Here is an 18,154-nt window from a genome sequence, read left to right as displayed (position 1 = left end):
AAGAGCTCCTGGCTTAGGGCCCTGAGCATCAACCGGCTTCTGTAGCTTGCAGTCCCTACAGGCACCACGGGACACTCTGCCCCTCTCGTTGTTTTCTAGTGTTCTCAGAGTGAAGTGAGAGAAGAGGGAAGATTACATAAAATGCAAAGAGCCAACAGACAACACAAGAGATGTTGTGGCTAACAGCAAAATCCCAGTTAACATCAGAGGAATCACAGAAATATGCAAATGTAACAATAGTAGGGAGGAGGGAATATTTTAAATCTAGGGCCATTTGCACTACAGTGTCCAAAAGTGTACTTAAATACAAACATGTGAGTTTGTGTTGTGCTTATTTTGCAGTCCCTAAAGATCTGAATTGCCACTTACTGTATAATCCTATGTTGCATAATATGGAACAACTATTTGATTTTCTTTAAAATCTATTTCAGAAATCACAAGAGGAAACTAAACCATTTGGAGTTAGTGTGTTTTTTAAAACCTACCTTACAAACCCTGCAAAGTCGTCTCGAGTTTAAACATCTGAAGTCTGGAACATTTCAAATGAAGAGTCTTGGTGAAGGGTTTATTGTTTTTATTTTTTTTGGTCCACTCCTACTTCCAGGCTTCCAGTCATTTAAACAAAAGGACATCAGACATACCAACATTAATAAACAGCAAAGTCATTCAAGTAGTCCTTGCAGCGCAGCAATGTGTAATGCAAACATGCTCGCACCACACATCCAGACGTTTAATCCATGTTTAGGAGAGTTTAATAATTCCTGCATTTCTAAGAAAGCATGTATTCAGTTGTTCAAATGAGAAGTATTGTGTAAATGCATTATTTTCTTCACCAAGCTTTGCCACCACAAAACACATTGATCTTGATTTCACATAATGCAAAATGTATTTACTTGCATAAAAAACAAACTGCGTTGTTGAAAATGGGGATAAATTAAACGGCTCACTGTCCAATGTTAATTAATGCCACTGTCTTAACAAAAGAATGCACTAAGGGGGGTGTGGGGTGATTCAGATGTTAAGTTGAATATCCTTTACCATAAATAATGCAAATCCATTTAAGTAAACATGCCAGTGTGTAACATAATTACATTCAAGTCAAGTGGCATGGATGTATAATATAATTAGATAAACGGGTTTATATATGTAATAGCCTTCAGGGTGAGGCAGAAACAGCTGGGAACTTTACCACTGCTGGTCCTTTCATTGTCCAAGGGAGATTGAATTGTGCATTGATACACACATGTGCAGACAGACACGTGTGTTACTCGTTGACATAATGCATTCCCATACTTTACTCTAGCTTTAAACATCACACCTACATGCCTATTCCCACTTTAACCCTAACTGTACCCTCAAACCTAAAACTGTCTTGACCCTCCAAGAGTCTTTTGAAGTTGTGAGGCCTGGCCAATGTGTCCTCACAACACTGATTTTCAACAAACATTTGTCCTCACAAACATAGAAAAACAAGCACACGCTGACAGATGCATGCATGCACAGGCGCCCATGGTTCAGAGATGCAGACAGGTATACGAGTGCGCACAGACTCCCCTTGTGTATCCTTGGTAGTTCCAATCAACCACACAGTGACACTGGCAGTTGGTGGGTTATGCAAATTAGATGCAAATAGGCAGTTGTGAATTTGTATATAGTGACTACACTAACGGCTAGATAAAGGGTGTAGTTAAAAACAAGTGCTTCCTGTTGAATTCATTCAGTGTAATAGACCTGTGTGTCAGCTTTTATGTGCTTTTCTGTTGTGTTTTCCCATGAAGCTGCTGTGAAAGAATGACAGCGTATTGTGTGTAAGGTACACAGGCAGTCACGCAATCTCGCAGGCTCTGGACTAGACATGCCACATCCTATATCAGAGACACATTACACACATCCACACACAGGCACAACAATGCTGGCTAGGTAATCAGAGGATTACATGGGGTAAGCAAAGTTGTAAACATAAGATGCACGCACATCAGTCTTCTCTGCTTACAGTGTGTATCTATGTATGTGTGCTACACAAGTGAATATTGTGAGCTCTGTTTACGGTATGCTCTTGTCATTCCTTTTGTAATAACTAACAAAGAACACGCACTTCATATTATTACTGTTTATGATGATTGTATGTTACTGAAAGGGTTTTATCCTCACTCCTTCATATCTGATGTGTAAATCAGATGTTTCTAATTTTGTAAAGCCACTTTCAGACTAGACTAAAACCCACTAACACCTCCTTGTGTCATCAGTATAATAATTAGGTTTCACTTGTGGGCTAAACGATTATATCGGATTTAGGGCAGAAATGTAAACAAGACTAGCTAGGACATGCTAATTTGAAGAAATGCATACCCACTAGGCATGGCAATGCCAACAATGCTAAACTAACCATGCTAACGAGCTGCTAGCCATCAGACCTGCCACAAGTCTGCTGTGCTTAGGGCGGCAAGAGTGAATGCAGCTTGGAAATTAGTTCTCAGGATTCAGTCACCAATTACCAATTCAGTAATGTTTGAAAATCCTGTGAACATTATCACAAACTGGCTCCGTGAATGTGACAAGGAAGGAGACCACAATAATTTATTATAACTAAAACATAAACCAAATGTACAATGAGGTGTGGAAGTCTGTCAGGTTTACCATGAATGCGATGCATGGACGAGTGGTCTGTGTGCTGTGGAGGCGTTGAAGGTGCAAAACCAGAAGGATGTCAGCAGATGGAAGGGAGAGAGAGTGAAAGCACATGGCCCAGCTTTCATAGGGTGGAGGCTGGGCCTAGGTGAAGCAAGTCAGCTAAAGACCCTCAATTGGCTGCCAGGTCAGCCTCAAAGTCCTTGAGTGGGTCGTCACAACATGCATTTATTTTGGGGTAAAATAGATAAATGTATGAGTATGTTTATGCCTGGTTGTAAATTAGACTTCTGTTTGCTCTATAATTAAACAAGTCTATAGATGTCTTGTACCTTTTCGATAAACACTCCACTTGTTGTTACCATCTTGTTATTCCACCTGTGAAAGGCAAGATGGATCAATAACCAAAAGGAACCAAGTTATTTTGTATTACTTTCTGCTGTAAATGCGCACACACAAGCACAAAAAGAGACACACATTCAAATGCAGTGCTGCCTCATGATTGGCTGACTGGGTAATCACATGACTAAGTGGGTCTACAGGTGGTCATGATAAAGTGCTTGCTGAGGGTATATCTTTCCAGTATTCCAGCAGCATAGAGTAGGATTTGATAAGTACCAGAATTGAAATGTGAGATTTGAATTAATTGCTAAGTTGTAAATGATACCTGAACCTTACTGTGAGTAGGGACACCAGCTGCTGCTTTGAATGGAACCAGATTGCCTGGCCATTAGAAGAAAATAGGTTTTATGTCAGTGTGTAACTTGCATATAACTGCTGCCCGCAAAGCACAGTGTGCATCCATGTGAGTGTATTTGAAAGAAGGGTTACACTGGGTAATGGGCCTGGAGGCAGTGAGAGCTGGTGCCAAGGGCTACACCATAGACCTCTAAGAATAGAGAAAATGAGAGAATTAGATGTGGAGGGGATGCTGGGAGGAATGAAAGGAGAAAGAATGGCACAAGAAATTATTTTTCCTTCCCCCACTTCTTTATCCCTCTCTACACCCCATTCTGTCTCTTCCTCCCATTCAGTCTCCTCCCTTTCCTCTCCAGATTATGTTGTGCAGGATTGTTTCAGAGTTCCCCTCCCAGCCGCAGGGTTTTCTTCATTGGAGGCACTGCAGAGGATAACTCTTTCTTGATCATAACACAATTCTGTTTAAGACGCTGTTCACATTAGTCTAAGGATGTCATATTGCTCTATTCTTACCTGTTAGATCATCTGTTTTCCTCCTTCTCTCCCTCGCTCTTTTTCTGCCTGTGTTCTCATCCATGGATTCCTAATGCCAGACTGTCTCCGTCGATACATAATGTGAGGTGTTGGAGCTACACAGACACGCAGAGGCATTTAGGAAATCTATATCACTTCACCCTGGCTGAAGAAAATTGGGTGTGATTGTGTCTTTTTGCACTTGTTTGTCTTTGTGTATATTTATTTACATGCACACCTTGTTTAAATGTGGATCAGTGTATGTGTGTTTCTGCAAGTTGTCGATATCAGGCTTTTGTTTGGTTTGTATGGACTCGGTTTGTCGGCGTCAATAAACTTTTCCCATGTGTGTCTGTCTGTATTTCAGGTCCAGCAGATTGATCGAGTGGTGGAAGTAGTGGACGAGGCTGTTAAAGGTATTTTGACACGCACAAGTTTGAGTGAATGAGGAGCAATGCACCGATCAACTAATTAATGAATGAGAGCTGTTTTAGTATTGGAGGAGGAAATGAAGTTCCTGAGTGTCGGCTCCATGTATGAATGATTTTCAGTCATCTATCCACTTATTGACAGAACACAAGGGCAAAGAATGACTGGACTGTCAAAAGTAGGAATATATCACTGTCCTGCACTGAACAAGAGCTCACATTATTGGTCTTAGTACAACATTCACTATTGTTCAATGTTTTCAAGTATAGTATAAGGGACAGTGACTTTACTGATACCAAATGCACATTACACTGGTTTCGGACTACGCTGAGCAGTAAGGCCAGTGATTAGGACTGACGTTGTACATTTAAAAGCAAAGTCATCTGTGCTGTTTTGGGATCTTATCTGTCTTGCTGTCTGCGTAGCTTGTTAAGTGTTGGCCTCTGTCTGAGCGGCTGACAGCGAGACAAACTCACATGGCAGTGATTAGGTCATCCATTTAAACTGTTAGTGAACCACCGCACTTAGCTGTTTAATGAAGGTCAGAGAGAGTTTACAGTGTTGGAGTGTCCAGTCAAGCTGTCATACACCCCCAGCTGTTCTCTAATAAAGAACAGATTGAGTTTACGCTGTATGCGTGTGTGTGTGTGTGTGTGTATCAGTGACTAGTTTTCACTGCAGGCCTCACTCTAATGAAGGACAGCTGAACTGAGGATTAATTTTACAATGTGTCATCAACCCTAAATCGTTTGGCTACACACACACACACACACACACACACACACACACACACTGACTTTTATTCCCCCTTTCTTCTATCTGATTTGCTCATTCTTTCCCTTTTCTTCCCTTTTCTACATCTTTCACCCGTTTCTCTTGAATCTTTTGATGTCTTCCCCTCCTCTTTTCGTCTTCCGTTCGACCCTCCTTCCCTCCCATTTTCTTCCCTCCTTCACCCCTCCATGGAAACTAATTTCCCCAGTATCATTACAGTTCTTTATGACCTCGTATAAACTGAGAACTGTTATTTCAGCTCGGAGGCCTGGGCATAAACCTTTAAGCTCTGGGATTTGCCTGTTGTAATGGCTACTAAAATACTGACTTCAATGAACTGCTAATAGATGCAGGTCTTTGCTGTACAAAAATTGCTTGCAGGTCTGTTTTCCACATGAGTACTGGTAAGCTTTTATGAGCTCGGTTCTTGAGGTGAGAGACTATTTCTTCTGGCTCAAAAATAACTTAACAACTGTCTCTGTCTGTCTGTCTGTCTATCTATCTATCTGTCGTTCTATCTATTGTTCTATCATTCTATCTATCTATCGTTCTATCATATCTTAAAGCTCAAGGTGCTGCCTTTTGTAGATACCGGAGCATGTTTTTATACTTGTGATATCTCAGGTTGGGTTGTTGCTGAGTCTCACACATTACAACCACTGCCAGTATACGTAAGTGATTTCGTTTTTGTTGTCACAACGCTTTTTTTTATTTATTCTTAGCTGTGCCAGATGTTGATTTCCTTGGTAACGCATGCTTGGCTTTATCATGTGTTTCCAACCTACTGGCAGATCTGTAAGATAATCACTACTGACACCCCATGGATACACTATTTTTCAGCACACTCAACCAGATTTTAATATCTCCTATGCTCAGCAAACAAAAAACACGAGGACAATACAGACAAAATAAATATATATATATTCATTTTCAAGAATGTAATTATATAGAAACCCACAAAAAGGCTGGAAAATATGTTATTCATGTTTTCAATCATAAGTGAATGTCGACTTCTTCTGAAGTCTGATCTTTGAACCATTAATAAATATAGATACCTTTTGTCTTTATAGGGGTGTTTTTATGTCTTTATCTTTTTATTGGCCTACCAATATTGATCTTCTATCTCTGAGATGATGGCTTCAGATGATACTATTTCACCTGATATTCTTTTATCTTTAGAAACAGCTTGGATTTAGTGGGTGTGACAGAGAAACAGGGGGCAGAAAAGGTTAGACAGGCTAATGTATCTACTTAGCTACAGATCAGAGGCTATATTGTATCCATAACCTCCTGATCCTTATTTCACCAATATAAACAAACTGTGTGCGTGTGTCAGTGACATAGAATAGAAAGTGCTGAATAGAAAGAGACTGTAAGACAGGAGGAGGAGGAAATGAAGAGCAGGTATCAGAGACAAGTTGCTGCATACATATGTATTTGAAGTCATCTGAAGATGTTCTGAACATTGTCTTTAATGCTCAGTGACCTCCCATCTGGAAGTGACAAATGTAAGTTCTGTAGTGTAGCTTGTCATTGTCAAGCATCAAAGCTCTGCATATGGCTTTTTAGTGCTCTTTTGAGATATTTGCATTAATAAGGCACAGTGTAGAATTGCCAAGTGATGTGTTTAATGTGTATCTGAGCCATTTCCCATCAAAATCAATTTTGCTAATGTTTGGCAAGAAAATAAAGTTTTTCCAAATACATTTGTACATGTCCAGTGACCTAATCTTTGAGGAGGATAAATGACAGGCATTATATTCCTCCTGTCCTGCTCATCTGCCACTTCTGTCCCCTCTTTCTAATATACCCCCATCCCCCTCAGTCCTGCCTGCTGCTTTACAATCAAACCAGGGAGCACAACAAGACCCACCACTTATGAGACATCAGACACAGGTCAATAGGTCGTCCTTTTAGCTCCCTACCTCTATGATCCAACCATCCATCTGGCTATCCTGTACATCTTTCATCTGTGATGTATTTTCTTCTATCATCATCCAACCATCCATCCATCAACCTTTCCATCCATCTATCCTTGCCTTCCCTCCCTCTTTTTCCCTAGCATGTTATGACGGCCCATTATGAGTGGATAGAAGGATTTATGTCGGTTTGTATTTATAAAGGAGAGAAAAGAACAAAGGAGAGAGAGATTGTAAAATCGCAGGGGGGAAAGGAGGAGACCAGTCAGTAACAAGAAAATGTGGTGCAGGGCGATGTGTGTCCCCCATGTCTAGGTGGGGTTGCCCATCACAGCAGTCGACCTCTCTAAACTCTGTAATTGAGATGACAAATAGAGCAGCTTCTTCGGTTTTCTTCAGCAACTCAAGTTAGCTATTTAATCTCTTGCTTCCCATTCACGGTCCCTCAGGCCCTGAAATTGAATTTGGCTTTGGGTACACTCCTGGAGTGATTCCATGCTGGTAGTGAGATTATTTTTTGGAGTCGTCGGTGACAGTCACATCAACAGGGGTCGTATGAAGTTTTAGAGGACAAAAAAAAAGGAAATGTGGAGACGCAGCAATTTTCTAGTTTTATGAGATTGATCAATCTCATCATTTGGAGAAAAAAAACCATCTAGAAATCCAGCAAATTACTAGTAATCGCGTCCTCCTGACAAGTCTGTGCATGCAATTAGATATATCTGTAACTTAAATTTTTCCCAGAGTTAAAACTATCAGAAACAATGCATAACATCCAGTATCTGGAGAAAAATATGGAATTTAAAACCGCATTTACCGCAGTCCTTCACCAGCAGGTCTGAGGTAAAGCCAATTTACTGTCAAGCATTTTTTTCAGCCAGTGAAATTGCACATCGCCCATATGTACGTTTCAAGGTCCATTGTTCATTCTCAGCATGCTAGCTATTATGGTCAGGCTTGCTCTGTGATAGCCGGCCACTTTGTGCACTGTAAAAAGTGGTTTATTTTCATTTATAACATTCAGTGATTGGTCAGCAGTTGGATATTTGAAATCATTCAGAGAAGATACGTTAGGTTCACATGTCATTTAAAATTGTAATTGTTGCATTAAGTTGTATGAATCAAGGTTAAAAAGGCAACTCAATTTTGATAAGTATTTACTTCAAGCCTTGGAGCATCATTATGTGGTTTAATGTATAGCTACTGAGTCATACAGTAGATATGCTGAATGAAACTGTGACACTTGGCTATTAAAGGAAGTATTAGTGAATGGATGAAGTGATTGATCAATGAATAGATGGAGAGATAGTCACAGCGATGAGAGTATTAGAGAATATAATTTCAAATCCTTGTTTCATGACCAGTGATGCACAGACGGCTAACTGGAGGAAGGGATGGCCAAACGTGAATCCAAATCCCAGCTGTTTTCCACGAGGGAAGTTTTCTCATCTTCTTGCTTGTACTGGGATATTACGACCAGTCACGCCTCACCAATTGGCTCTTTGTCCTCCTCGGGGGCAGATTGTCATTTTTATCTACCAATTGATAACCACGCTTCCTGCCCTGAGCCCACCCTCCCAGGAGACCCATGTAAAGCGGATGAAAACAGGAAGACAATTCCATCCCTCAGCGCCTCCATTCTGCACGTCTCTAGCTGGTAGCCTATTAGACGGTTGAAGAGGAGAGACTACTGCATCCCATTTCCACACACCAAAGGCTGGACATCATGAACTATTAGCTATTAGACTCAGCTGTGAATTCTCATTTGCATCCGTGACACAGCGATGTCCACTGTGTAGGATTGTTACAGTAAAAGATTAAATAACCGTCCTCATTTTGAAAATTCCCCTTTCCTTCCTATAATTCATTGCTTCTGTCTCTTTTCTGTAACTATCTTGGTAATGTCAGTGGAGTTTATTCCAGCAGGAATATCGTGTTCTTGCACAACTGCACAGTTTGTGCATTCAGATTTGTTCCTTATTGAATTTAGGTGCAACTGATGCCAGATTTTGGCGTATTTTGTTACTTCCTGCACAGCGAGAGTTGTTAATTTCTCTCCTGTAGGCATACCATTGTTGTGTGTCCTGATAGCTTCTCCGCCTTTTTCTATGCCCTGTTCACGCTACCATGATATTTATTGGATGAGCAAAGTTCAATTATGACTTTTATTTAGCTCTCAACATGGCATAACAGAAAACTTTCTGTTTGGTATAGTGTTGTGGGTGAGAGATTGTACGTATATCTGTGTTGTATGTTTAAGTGTGATTATAGTGTAAAAGAAGAGGTAATCAACCGATCTACACAGTCGACTTCACTTTTCTCCATTTATACCTTCTACTTGCAAAAGAGTTTCAATGATTTCATCCTACTGCTTTTTAAGTTCAGGACATGAGGTTTTTGCACTTAAACACGGTAACTAATACAGTAGTTACTTGAATGTATTGATATTTAACATGAAAATGCTTAAACTGTATTTGTGCACCATAGGTCTGCATGGTGGTGTGTGTCCACATGTAAACAATAAAAAGACACCCACAGTTACTGTCTTTGAAAAGGTTTTAAATGATGTTTGTTGTTTTCAGGCCACTCAGTTCGTCTGTTGGGTCAGAAGAAAGATGGAGGCCGAAGGCTTGGAGGAGCTAGACTGGACCTGCCCAAGATCAGGAGGAACCCTCTAATCGAAATCATCTCCATTAACACTGGGTAGGACACAGATGCACTAACAGAAAACACGCCTCATGAAATATTCAGCCTTAGCTGTGAATTCAATTTCACTGCTTCCTCGCCATTCTGGTTTATGGCCTGTGTGTGTGTGTGTGTGTGTGTGTGTGTGTGTGTGTGTGTGTGTGTGTGTGTGCACGTGCACGCACATGCCCTCTCCCTCTTTGCACAACCACTTAAACAGAGCCCCTCAGTGCTTCTAATTTTATCAATTTTACATGGTTTGCTTTAGATGTAGCGGGGTGTGTACGTGTGTGTGTGTGCATATACTGCTATTTATTCTTCAAATGTAATCGAAACCCAACAGGTGTCTAGCCTTTTTTATCTCCTTAGCCTCCATTTGACACAGTTACAGATAGACCCCCTTCCATCAATGTTCCGTATTATACTGTTACAGTTTTGTTATCTTGACTGTTATGTCACTTGAAGAACCTGTTATGTGCAGTTTGGTTAGATTTTTACTATAAACAACTCACATTTACAGTGAAAACAGAAAATGCAGACAAATACTAAGTATGAATACGTACAGGCAGGCTTGACCAATTTCATCTGTATAGACAGAAAAGCACAAAGCTACACATACACAAGCACACACGCATACATCCGCACTTTTATGGGCTAATTTCATGTTGTTTACCGATCTGTGTGTCTGTACTGACCCATGTGCTGGATTCTCAGTGGGATAGTTACCGAGGGTTACGACAGACTAATTCCACTGTGCTGGGCCTCAGCCGATGATGATCTATCAGTCATCCTCTTGCACTCTTTCAAGGTCTATACATCGACGTACAAAATGAGGACATAAACAAGTTATAGACACACCACAATAGTGTCCTGTAGGACCAGAACTCTCTTGATTTGAATGATACTTGTTTATTCTTGCAGTTGTTGCTTTTGGGGACCTTTGGCCTTTTAACGAGCTAAGAAAATGAGCATGAACTGTCACTTACCACAGAAGTTGTAAACATTGATTAACAGTACAGCTTTTTTTGTGCGTTTGAATCTGCTGGGTGCACGTGTCGCGGTCAGCAAGGGGGCCTCAGTATTTCACGGGAACTTCCATTAGTGTTTTTGAACCTTCTGGGCTAATTGCAGCGACGTTGCTGTCTCTGTAACACAGTGACCCACGGACAACAGGGGCTGTGACCTGTTCCCGGGTCCTGACCTATTATTTATTACTGCTATATTACCAGAGTAGGATTTTTTATGATTATTTCGGGGGTGATAGTAATGCAGTAGACGCTCTCACATTGTCGCAATAAATGTCATCCATTTATTTTTGCCTTAAAACACAGAGATCGCAAGAATACACATGATCAGGTCCATTATATTTTTAATAATTCTGCTCTCATATTACATTTTTGTGTATCTCATGTGCCTAATAACACCATGTTATTACTATTTTCTGTTTTTCTCAATTTAAAAAGACAGCAAACGTTCTCCCATGACCACAGTCAACACAGAGTTGACTATGTTTGAGTTGTTTACTGCCAGCAGAGCGCATTGTTCTTTACTCTCGCCTCAAGCTTCTTGGACTCGACCTCATCTAATATGGCTAGAAAAACAACTGGTTCTGTTTTTCAGATTAACTGCCATTGTGGTGGACACCAAACTTGGTATATTCAAAAAGACAAAGCTGGTGGCCTGTGTTTAAAAATAAAAAGTTACAGTTTAGTACAACTGCTACTGTGTGCCCAGGTCGGCATAGGTTGATTATTAATAATTCTCTGTCTCTCTCAGTGTCTCTGTCAGTCGGTCTTGGCCACTATCAAATCAAAATTGCAGTGTGAGTGTCTGTCTGGCTTTTTGTGCTACCTGACTGGGTTCCTCCCTCACCCGTTTTATGTCTGTACGCTTTTGCCGGGCTTCAGACCTAGATGCTCCCATTCTTTCAGTTCTTCCATGTTGTGGTATGTATGTGCAGATCCATTGCCATCCCTCTTCCAGCAGGGGGTCCATATCCAATCCAAATGAACTTGCCCTTGTTTTTCCAAACGCCGCAGCCTGGCTACAAATAAATCCCCTTGTTTTTACTCTTTCAACTGGAACTCTTTTAGGAGGCTGGGGGATTACATGAATATGTTCACTGGGTGAATTGGCTGTGGACAAATCTCTTCCAAATAACAGTGTGGTTACTGAAAATCCAAGCTTAATGTGTGCTTTTGTGTGAATCGGTCACTCATTAGTGTCACTAATTTGACATGGTTCTCTTTATACACACACACACACACGTGTGTGTGTGTGCTTGGGAAAAGAGAATGCGCCCTTTATGCACGCTGTTTTTAGATGATCTGTTTTAAATATTCCTCTGAGGTAGTAGTGACATCATTGGTGACATTTGTCAGCTGATGAAACAGAGGGATCTTTGTCTGACACACACATGAACAACATCAGTTGCAGTTGTTCTCCAGACTGCCTCTGTGTCAGATGAGAACATCTGAAACTATTGATTTTTAGTGTGAGTGTGTGGCCTTTAATACTAGTTGCCAGTTTTTCTGTGTGTGGACATGTGGGATGCATTCATTTGAGCTCTCACTCTCTCTCCTTCTCTGTGTTTTCTTGCCAAGTGTCAATTTAATGTCATGTAGCCATGTTGGAGTCATTCCACAGGTTATCTGCAGTTCCTTGAAAAATCTTGAATGTCAAATAATCTCAGGGTCTAAAAACAAAATAAAATTAAGCTAATAGAATTTCCCATACAGTGCAGTTTTCAAACCCCCTCGTGTTTTCACGTTTGAATAGAGTGAAATATCTTTACAACTTCAGTCTACACTCAAAACCATTTGATGAAAAGAAAAAACTACAAAACACCTAGATTGGGGTATATTTACCCATGCTTCCTTGAAGAATTGTTGGAGTTCGGTCAAATTCTGTGGTGAGTGGCGATAGACCATCCACAGATATTCTATTGCAATTAAGTCAGGACTCTGACTTGAGGTCACTCACTTTTCTGTCCTTAAACCACTGCATTGTTCTATTGGTGGTATGTTTAGGATCATTGTCATGTTGGAAAGTGAATGAAAGACCCAGCTTTTCCTCAAGAGTTTGGGGGCACTCTGTCCATTTTCCCTTCATCCTGACCAACTGCCCAGTCCCTGCTGAGGAGAAACATCCCCACAACATAATGTTGCCACTGTGCTGTGTTTGGTTTTTGCCAAACATGGTGCCAAAAAGTACAATCTTAGTCTCATCTGGCCATAAAATATTTTTCCACATGGTAACAGAATTATCCAGGTGTTTTGAGTTGCTTAAACAACATGGAGTGTGGCACATTTTTCAGAAAATGTTTCACAAAGGGTAAAGGTTTTGGCAAGGTACAGTGACTTTCTATAGGCACTGTAAGCTTAGGTGCATCCAGTTTCTCTTGATCCTCTCTGACATGTTTCCACCCCCACCTCTGTAATTTTTTTAATGGAAGAAATGTCGGACCATGGAGCTGACCACCCATTCAAACTGAGCTATTGGGGTCAAAGGTCCTTGGTAAAAGAAGTTAGTGAGACCCTGGTGATCTCTTGGCCGATCTTCAGAGATCCTTTGTGGAGATGGGTTAAACTACACGAAGGACAACCATTTCTTTGTATAATGTCGGGTTTCCTCCAGATATGACGCTCAGAATTTTGGTTTTATCACATCAGAGAATCTTGTTTCCTATCTGAAAGTCCTTAAAGTGTTTTTTTGCAAACCTTCACTGAGATTTAGTCTCTCCATTCTGTCATAAAGCCTAGATCACTGGAGTGGTGCAGGGATAGTTGTCCTGGAAGTTTCTCCCATCTCCACCCACAATCTCTGGGGTTAGAATAACCTTCAGGTTCTTGGTCTTCTCTGTTACCAAAGCCCAATAGCCAGTGCTAATGGATGAGGAGCTACTCAGACATCATTCTCTCAGTAGGGTTTATAAGGGCAATTGTGTGGACTTCTAGGACACACTGTGAAGCTGTGACTCTGTGTTTCCTGCAGAAATCATGGATTTACCAGATACCACAGAGTTCTTTTTTTAACTCATTGAGTGCCGCGCTCCTTTCCAAAGTTTTAGTCAAGTGTACCGGCAAATTAGACCATATTTGACTTTTTATTTTAGAGCCATAGTGTATTCTATATTATTGCCACCAACACATACTGTAGCTCATTTGAAAGGTTTAACTTTATCCTTCAAATGGCCACAAACCGTTTGTTTCTACATGCCTCCGTTCCTGAGAAAAGTCAAGCTAAACATGGCTGGGTTTCACCAAAATCCCTCCTTTTTTTCTAGAAAAGGAGATAGAGCGTCTTTTATGAAAGGTGCGCTGTTTGTGTCTGTCGCTCTTCTCACACTCGCATTTCTGGATCAAAGGGCTCGTATAAGATAAATATACACAACAATTGTTGTTCTATTCACAAAACCACCATCGGGGGCGGGGGGGGCGCCACTAAACAGCAATAACACAGACGCACCGTGCCGTGTCACAGCCTCTCGCCGCGGAACGTGAGGCTCTGCCGGCCACAGCGGCTCGCGAACACCGGTCCCGCCGGTGGTCGCGGTCCGTCTGTGGTACGGGTCGGTGGTGCCGGTCTGCTTTGGTCCAGAGACCATCAGATTTTACCGTGGGAGGACCTTGGGGAGGACACGGTGTTGCTCCAGATGAAGACCGGGCGGGACAGTGGGCTGAGAGCTTCCTGGTTCAGCTCCCAGCTGCTGCAGCCTCGCGGGTGAGAGCGGAGCAGCAGCGGAGCAGCTGCTGCATCCACATGCAGAACTCCGTTTGCAGAAGCTGAGTTATGATAAAAACTTCCAGATCATGAGCTGTCATGTGACTTTGATCGTCATCTATTTCAGTTCTCCTCGTCGTAGAGTCCCCAAATTTACATATAATGTGTATTAAAGTGTCTATTTTCATAATTTAAAAAAAAAGCAAAAAACGAAAAATTTCGTTTTTGGCACTCAACGCATGGGAACGAAAAACGAGAAATTACGTGGTTGGCACTCAATGAGTTAATTCATTCTTTTTGTCCCCCCCCCAACAAAAAAACCTTAAAACCCTTATCCACTTTTGCCTCTGTCAACCATAGTCATCCATAGGATTCAAATTCATTCTTAAATAAAACCCATTTACTCATTTCAAATTACTCTACATAGTGAATTTAGTCAGGGTCTAACAGATGAGCCTTCTCTTCCATTCCATTCACTTTATTAGTGCAAATCCTTACAACAGCTTGTTTCACCTGGGATTACCTATGAAAATTTAATTTCACGTTCAAATTGATTCACAATATTAGTTTCATTAAGTTACATATTAATTTCATTTGTACCTATTAAAAGCTAAATTAGATTGACTTTTTTTCCCCTACCAAGTTAATTTTATCCCCATCAGAAAATAAATTCATCGAGTCCGGCTAGTCCTCAAATGCCCTCTGGCTTTGTATTAAAGGAACATTGTCAGGTTTCTCCTGGGCCATTAGCACAGTTATTTTGAGTCCTCTGTGCTTGACACATTAATGAGCCAAAGCTCTGATTGCTTCTTTGAAGGTTCACTCCAAAAGCAGCATGTTGCATCAGTATTGGTATCAGTTAGATAACAGTTTTGTTTCAATACATTAATATCTTGTTTGCACCTAGCAGTCAATTAAATCCAGTGAATGTTCATGAAGTTGTTTTTTTGAACAAGTGGCAATTTAAGTCAAAATCAATTATATTCAACCCATTTAATAAACTTACTTGTCATCATACAGTACTACAAACATTATGTTACTGACATACATTGTTAGAAACATACTTTTTGTAATATAATGACAAGTACGTTTATTCAATCCTAAATATTTTTTGGTAATTATTTCTTTCCACACTCATTTTCATCACCCTAAATAGACTGCCAGGCAGCATAATCACTCACTCTCTCTCTTTATCTGTGGCCTTGAATATCTGAAAAGTTAACAAGCCACTTAAGACAAACTGACACAAAGGTTCCTCAGTCAAACAGAACCAATCACAGTTAGGGTTTTGGAGGAAGTTCAACAGCTTTTGATAAAGGAAAAGCTCTAAACCTTGGAAGTTTGGATTTGCAACAATGCGACAGAAAGCTTTTTCAAATGTTGTGGAAATGCGTATTCATTGGTCGGTAAGAGTGGTGAAGCAGTGGAGGGAATAGTTGTTGATGAATGAGAAGCATAAAAGAGAGAAATACTTGAAATACAGAATGTGCAGGTGTTTTTTTCTTACATGGGACTGGATCAGACATGGTTGATGCTACTCTTGCCTCTTATGTTGACTGAGGCAGCTGACGTCGGGCTTGTGCTCTGTAATTGTCTTATGATCCAGTCGCCAGCGTTTAGTTTTGGATGGCTTCTTACGTTATTCCTTCCATTGCTTCTTTTTACAAACTGATAAGCCTGAGGGTAGAGTTCATTTTTCATACTGTCTTGGACTGGAAAAAGACTTCTTGTCTTTCTAATGCTCTGTTTTGTGTCCCAGTTTAAGCACGCTTGACACTAGTGGGGGAGCCGGTTTGTGTGTTAGTATGGCCCTAGGCTATACTAAGAGTCCCCTCTCTCTCTCTCTCTCTCTCTCTCTCTCTCTCTCTCTCTCTCTCTTCTCTCTCTCTGTGTGTGTGTGTAGTCATCAGCAACAGTAAAAGCCCTTTTGTGAGCACGTTGAATCATGAAGCTTCGGCATCATAAACAAGGAATTTACAGCCACTCAGTCAGAATGGGTCATTAAACTTGTGTGTGTATTTGTTGATGTGTCTGATTGTGTGAACCTTTGTCATTAAACTGGAGGCATTAAAAAAGCCCTTTGTCCCACTATTACAGCTCATTTCAATTCATTTCACTGTTTGTCTCTTGCATGTTCTCTATTTAGTCACATTTCTGGCAGCCTTAAACGCTGTTATTGTTATTACAATGTGCCAAAGTCAGGTGTTAATGGCCCTCTGCAGTAACCCCAACTCGACAACTAGCCTGTATCCTCCAGGCAGTAGACAGTGTAGCACAGAAGGAATAGGGAGTGGAAGTTTGCTTCCAGGTTTGACAGTTCTCTCAAACACACGTTTACTGAGGAATTGCTGGAAGGATAACTGCTGTCTTGATGTTTGATTTCTGTGCTGGCAGCTCTAATATCACAAAAGATAGGTTATAATTTGAATTTGAACCAATGGATATGGAGCCTTGCACTTCTGTAAAAGTGTCTAATTTTGGCAAAATGAGTTAGATAAGCAAAAGGATGGATGGGGAATGTCCTGTTATTGTTATTTTATGGCAACTGAAGAATTAAATTTGTTTATTTGGGTGTTTTAGCTCTTTTCTCTGGAGTGGAAAAAGTCGCAAATGAGATCATGAATCAACAAGGGAAAAAAACAGCATGACTCGACGATTAGTCGGCTAAAGGCAAAATCTGATGAATCACATTTGACTATGAAAATTCTTAGCCAGAGAAACCCAAACATTTTTCATTGTAAAGTGCAACAATAATTTTACATAATACAACATAGAAAAATAATACTGACCCCGAAGGCAATATCAGTGGCTGCCAAAATTATTATTTTTATCTATTTATTCCCATTATATGATACTGTGAAAATACTCTGCTACCTTTAGTTGATATTTTCTTGTGCCTACACATAATTCTTATTCAAATGCTTGTGGGGTTAAGCTTATGATAGGCCGACAAATAGAGATGCTTACATCCCTTGAATAGAAGCAAACATTGACGGATTTACTACATTATAAATTTCAGAAGTCTTGATTGTTGTCATGTAGGGCTGGGAATTTCTTGTTCTGAGCTACTGGCCTCACCCATCCAGGGAGTACAAAAGATAACCTTGGAGCCCATACACTATTTTATCCTCTTTCCTTTGTTTGGCTCCATCTATTCAGCCTCCCCTGTTTTCTTTTTTCACCTTCTGACACTAATAGTAACATATTTATCTACTTAACTGAAAGCTAATTTAATCTGGCCATTAAGCCATGCTGAATATTGCATGAAGCCATTGTTGGAGTTTTGAAAGGATATTTAATACCTTTTAAACATGAATGTTTTGGATGCTTCACTCAAGATACATGGTATTTAATCTTTTTGTGTGATTTTCTATTATATTTTTTCTGCCGTAGGCTACATTCGTTTGAACAAGGATTTGAACCGGCTACTGGCGATTTCTCACAGACCTTTATCCCTGCCAAATCCTTGATTTCTACAATCAATAAGAATCACCATAGCAAAATCCACACACACACACACACACACACAAACACGTGCACACACACAACAACACATCACACACACTATGCAAGCAAAGCTGACAGAGTGAAAAGTGTCTGCGTGCACTGCAAATTTGTTTATGTTAGCTGACGGACCCTTGCTGCTTGTTTCCTGTGATTTGCGTCTGGCTGCCACAACTTCTCCATCCACTCCTCAGGCCGACAAAGTAGAATAATAGGTGTTATCAACTGACCTTTACATAGAGTTGTGTTAACCATTGTGCCCAAGGTGTAGCGTTTACAGC

At 40.6% G+C, this 18,154-nt stretch overlaps 1 protein-coding gene across 1 annotated transcript in view; it reads left to right on the top strand.

Annotated features, from left to right (window-relative positions):
- The window catches only part of cdkal1 (CDK5 regulatory subunit associated protein 1-like 1), a 238,762-nt gene that overhangs the window by 81,448 nt on the left and 139,160 nt on the right, over nt 1-18,154 (top strand). Inside the window, exons 6-7 of the mRNA XM_085802473.1 lie at nt 4,208-4,256; nt 9,545-9,665. Of these exons, the coding sequence (XP_085658599.1) occupies nt 4,208-4,256; nt 9,545-9,665 (170 nt within the window). The remainder of the gene's footprint in view (nt 1-4,207; nt 4,257-9,544; nt 9,666-18,154) is intronic.

This window comes from Trachurus japonicus, chromosome 16 (genome assembly GCF_045865225.1).
Source record: "Trachurus japonicus isolate A0001 chromosome 16, Traja_1.0".
Classification (NCBI taxonomy): Eukaryota; Metazoa; Chordata; class Actinopteri; order Carangiformes; family Carangidae; genus Trachurus; species Trachurus japonicus.
The sequence above is the reverse complement of the archived record's forward strand: the minus strand, read 5'-3'. Positions and strand labels throughout refer to the sequence as shown.